Consider the following 4,248-nt stretch of genomic DNA (forward strand, 5'->3'; position numbering starts at 1 on the left):
CGTCTTGCAAATTGTGTGGAAAGTAGTTCTGCAGCCAGATCAACGTCTTCTTCGGCCATTTTGAGTTAAAATGCAGTGACAGCTCCAGCAACGCTAATCCAATCTTTTTTTTTTTTTTTTAATCTTTATTGAACAAGTCAGGATACAATTCTCAGGAAACAGAAAAGGCACTAATCCAATCACCGAACGCGCACGGCCAGTCTCAACGTAAGGCCTTCTAGCTAGCCCTAGTACGCAGACGAGAACAAGTCAGGATACAGGATACACATAAAGAGGACGAGAGACGTGATCACGAGTCTGAGACTCGTGATCTGATTGGCTATTGAACCTGACGGTGCCCATTCATTTACAGTGCACAGGCGCCTGCTCTGTTCAATCTGAAGGCCCCGAGAGCAAGTTTAATTTACCTGGCAACACAAGCTATCTGAAATATGATTGGTTAAAAACTCTATCTAAATAAATAAGTTATTTTTCGAGTGGCTTTCAATGTTATTTTAACATTGAAAGCCACTCAACTAAGTGGAAATAATATGACATAAAGAATACAGAGAATGATTTTGTTAACATATTTATGAAAATAAAATAACAAATTAATGTTATTCTCAGAAAAGTAAATTTACTTTTCTGAGAATAACATAAATTTAAGTAAATTTACTTTTCTGAGAATGTTTAGGCCAGCAGAGAAGGCCTTGCTGGCCCTCAGGGGCCAGTGTGTGTGTGTCTGTGTATATATTATATATACACACACACACACACACACACATTCACAACACACGTGATTATAATCAAATTATATATCAACCATGATTATGTTGATTTTTCTTTTTATTGAATTAATGAGTTTTTCCACGATTCGTTGAGAAATTTACGTGGATTAAAGGGAGTGGTTGCATCACTCAACAAAAATGACAGCCTTGAACGCACCACGACCTATACCGGAAATAGAATATTTCCAACCGGAAGCACAACAGTAACTGAGCAGGCAAACGGTGAGCACGTCGGCCTGAGCTTCTCGGCTTTCGTGTGAACGTCAAACTTTCGTTTACCACCGATATTTGGAAAAGGACTATATTCTTTATTTTTCTTGTTCTCATTAGTAACTAGAAGCAAGGTTTGAAAATGGGAGGCGGCGATCTGGTAAGTGTTCTCTGTTCAAAGGTTACATCGTATGAATTGCTATTTCCTTTCCGTTCACATCAGTCATGGCATCTTCTGTTCCAAGTTGTGGATTATACTCAGTGGCTTCCCTTTGTCTTGCGCTAGAATTTAAAGAAGAGCTGGCACCCCCAGACTATGAAAAACATCGAGCGCGTTTGGAAAGCCGAGCAAAAACATGAATCAGAACGGAAGAAAATCGAGGAGCTTCAAAAGGAGCTTAAGGAGGAAAGAGCCCGCGAAGAGATGACGAGATACGCCGAGGAAAGCGGTGCCATCAAGTTAGTTCTCACGAACGCAACTTTTAGAAAACGTCCGGATGTCAGTCAGGTTGTCTCACTATATGTCGTTTCCACTATAATAGAAAGAAGGATGATCGTTTGGATTGGATGTACCAGGGCCCTTCCAATCAGGTGTCCAGAGATGAGTATCTCATGGGTCGCCCCATTGACAAGCAGATCACTGATCAATATCAAGAGCCTGAAAGTGGCCCATCAGCAGAGACTGGACTTCTTCCTGGCTCCATCTTCAGCCCCATTGCTGCTACCTCCAGCCTGGACATGGCCGCCAAGATCAGAGAAGACCCTCTTTTTGTAATTAGGTGAAACATTGCTGTGCTCAGTCAAAAAAAAAAAAGGGGTATTTTATTTCAAACTGAAGTATGGATGACAATTGTAACTGTACATCTTGCATTTTGCCCTCAAGGAAGCGTGAGGAGGAAAAGAAGAGAGAAGTCTTGACGAATCCAGTGAAGATGAAGAAAATTAAAGAAATGGTAAAAAAAAAAAAAAAAAGTGATTGGTGGCTTTGCCGGTAAAGATGCTCCTCAGAAAACGGAGCAGTTGTACTATGATTTTTGCACACTATGGTGTTTTTGATCACTTTTCTATGAAACGTTGTATAACTCCCATAGCTGCGCCAGAACCTCGACAAGAAAGACAAGAAAAAAAAGAGGAAGAAGGATAAGAAGGAAAAGAAAGGAGACAAAGAGAAAAGAAAAGAGAAGAAACACAAGAGAAGCCACTCAAGTATGAGTTCAGATGATGATGAAGAAGACAAAAAAGACAGGTACACACGGTTCTTGGATTATTAAAAGTACAAATGAACGTTTAGAAAAAAAAATTGTGATTCAGTCCCCCTCCTCGGTATTCTGATTGAGATTTAATACACAATTACATTTTTCAACGTCCCCTTCTCTTACATTTTTTAAAAACTAAGACTAGCAATAAATTAATCTCAGTGTCAGATTTATGATACATACATGTCTTGCTCTTGTAGGTTACCGTAGGTTAATGCTAAAATAAAGGCGAATAAACCAGGAATTTATATGATTATCTTCTTCGATTAGAGTTGTTAACTTACGAAACAGTTTCTTGTAGACTTTTGAGTGTCTCTATAACAACTGCACATAATTCTACAAAACACGTGCAGCGTAACAATAAGCCATCAGTCACAATGAAATAATGACGCAAACAAATCTGTTTGCTTTATCAATAATAATAATGCATTTTATTTATAAGCGCCTTTCACAACACTCAAGGACACTTTACAATCAAGAGCAAAACAATAAAACCGCAGATAAAATTATCTTAAAAATTTGCAGGTGAGCAGCGGCAGCCAGATCAAGTCAATTTTTTCATGTGTCATGAAACAGTCATATTTAAACAACATGGAGACTGCCCCTAAAGTGTTGAACTAATCTAGAAATCATGTAAAAAATAAAAACAAGTAAAATATCCATTCATACAAAAAATATAAAGCCAACTGACTGAAATGAAGCAAGTGGCTTTTTAGATTTCCCACATTGCAGCATTTGCAGTTTGAAAATTACATACTACTGCATTGCGATGTTGATTTGAATTTGAATAATCGTTCAGCCCAACTTCAAATATTTCACAGATACCACTTCAAAACAGCTACTAATTTGGATCTGAATTTTACTCCTCAACGCGTTTCAGGTCACACTCACGAGATGGAACTGCCTCTCACAACAAATCTCATTCCCATCATCTTCCTGGCTACGGCCTCCTGGTCAGTAAGCAGTAAAATTTCATGTCACACGCGTAACGTTAGTGGACCACACGGCCTTCCACTTCAATCTTCTCTTCACACTGTAGATTCCTGCCGGAAAACAATACCAGTCCTCCGCTTTGAATCACTCAAGACGCCATGAGAGGAGTCGAAGCCGATCTCCCGCCAGAAAAAATGGGGAAATGCATTCCTCTTCCTCACACCGAAGCGACAGGAAGATGGAGGTCAGAGGTCGTAGCCCGCAGAGAGAACGTTACCAAAGGCAACGGAATCATGTGTCAAAGTAAGACTTGGGGGGGGGGGGGTTATTGGTCAGAGTATGTCCATAGGTGCTTGCATACATTGGAACCTCAGGGGCTGTGAAACCATACACAGTGTACAGTGGATCCCCACGATTCTCAGGCGATATGGGCCATGTCAGCCCAGCCATTTATTATTTTTTTTAATTTTACCACCAAAATTGTTGTTGTTTTGTTTTTCTCTAAACAAATTATTGACCAATTAAAGCTGTTAATAATGGCTTGGTCCCGTTGACGATGCAATGTTAATCGATCAACAAATGTTTTGTTTTGGTTTCCTGAAAAGTGATGGTTTTGGGGATGCAAGCAACATGCACACAACAAATTGATGGATAATCAGAATTCAAAGAAAATAGTATTGATCGGAAATGTCAGAGGTGGGTATTCCATCAGCATTGATCAGGGATGTGTTCCTCGAGCCGGTCCTTGGCCTCGAGGACCGGCTCGAGGACCAAAGGTCGGTCCTTGGTCCTTGGCCTTGGCCTTGGAAGTCAATTCCTTGGCCTTGGCCTCGGCCTTGGGTTGCCGGTCCTCGGACACAATGAAAGATTAGAGCCTCAAATCTCTTGTCCACAAGTATAAAGTGGATCCGAGGACCGCAAAAATCACGAAGGAATCAAATAAATTCCATCCGTAGAAACCCATATTGATGGATTAAGCTGGCGCTTTAAAAGGGGCGGGTCTGCCACTGACGGGCGACAGTTAGCGCAACGAATAAAGAGCGGCATCACAGTTAGTTTCAATCACGGTTTGTTCCGTTCGC

General features: G+C 40.6%; 1 protein-coding gene and 1 long non-coding RNA gene across 2 annotated transcripts in view; both read left to right on the plus strand.

The window, feature by feature from the left end:
• LOC109521766 (uncharacterized) overlaps positions 1-4,248 on the plus strand; it is a 19,373-nt gene that overhangs the window by 5,990 nt on the left and 9,135 nt on the right. Inside the window, exon 2 of the long non-coding RNA XR_002169427.1 lies at positions 704-709. This is a non-coding gene — a long non-coding RNA (uncharacterized LOC109521766). The remainder of the gene's footprint in view (positions 1-703; positions 710-4,248) is intronic.
• Positions 956-4,248, plus strand: part of cwc25 (CWC25 spliceosome associated protein homolog) — a 7,185-nt gene continuing 3,892 nt past the window's right edge. The window contains exons 1-7 of the mRNA XM_019879831.1: positions 956-1,137; positions 1,264-1,436; positions 1,520-1,756; positions 1,861-1,930; positions 2,069-2,223; positions 3,114-3,186; positions 3,273-3,469. Coding sequence (XP_019735390.1) covers positions 1,120-1,137; positions 1,264-1,436; positions 1,520-1,756; positions 1,861-1,930; positions 2,069-2,223; positions 3,114-3,186; positions 3,273-3,469 — 923 coding nt within the window. The 5' untranslated portion in view covers positions 956-1,119. The remainder of the gene's footprint in view (positions 1,138-1,263; positions 1,437-1,519; positions 1,757-1,860; positions 1,931-2,068; positions 2,224-3,113; positions 3,187-3,272; positions 3,470-4,248) is intronic.

Source organism: Hippocampus comes, unplaced genomic scaffold (assembly GCF_001891065.2).
Source record: "Hippocampus comes isolate QL1 unplaced genomic scaffold, H_comes_QL1_v1.1 scaffold158, whole genome shotgun sequence".
Classification (NCBI taxonomy): domain Eukaryota; kingdom Metazoa; phylum Chordata; class Actinopteri; order Syngnathiformes; family Syngnathidae; genus Hippocampus; species Hippocampus comes.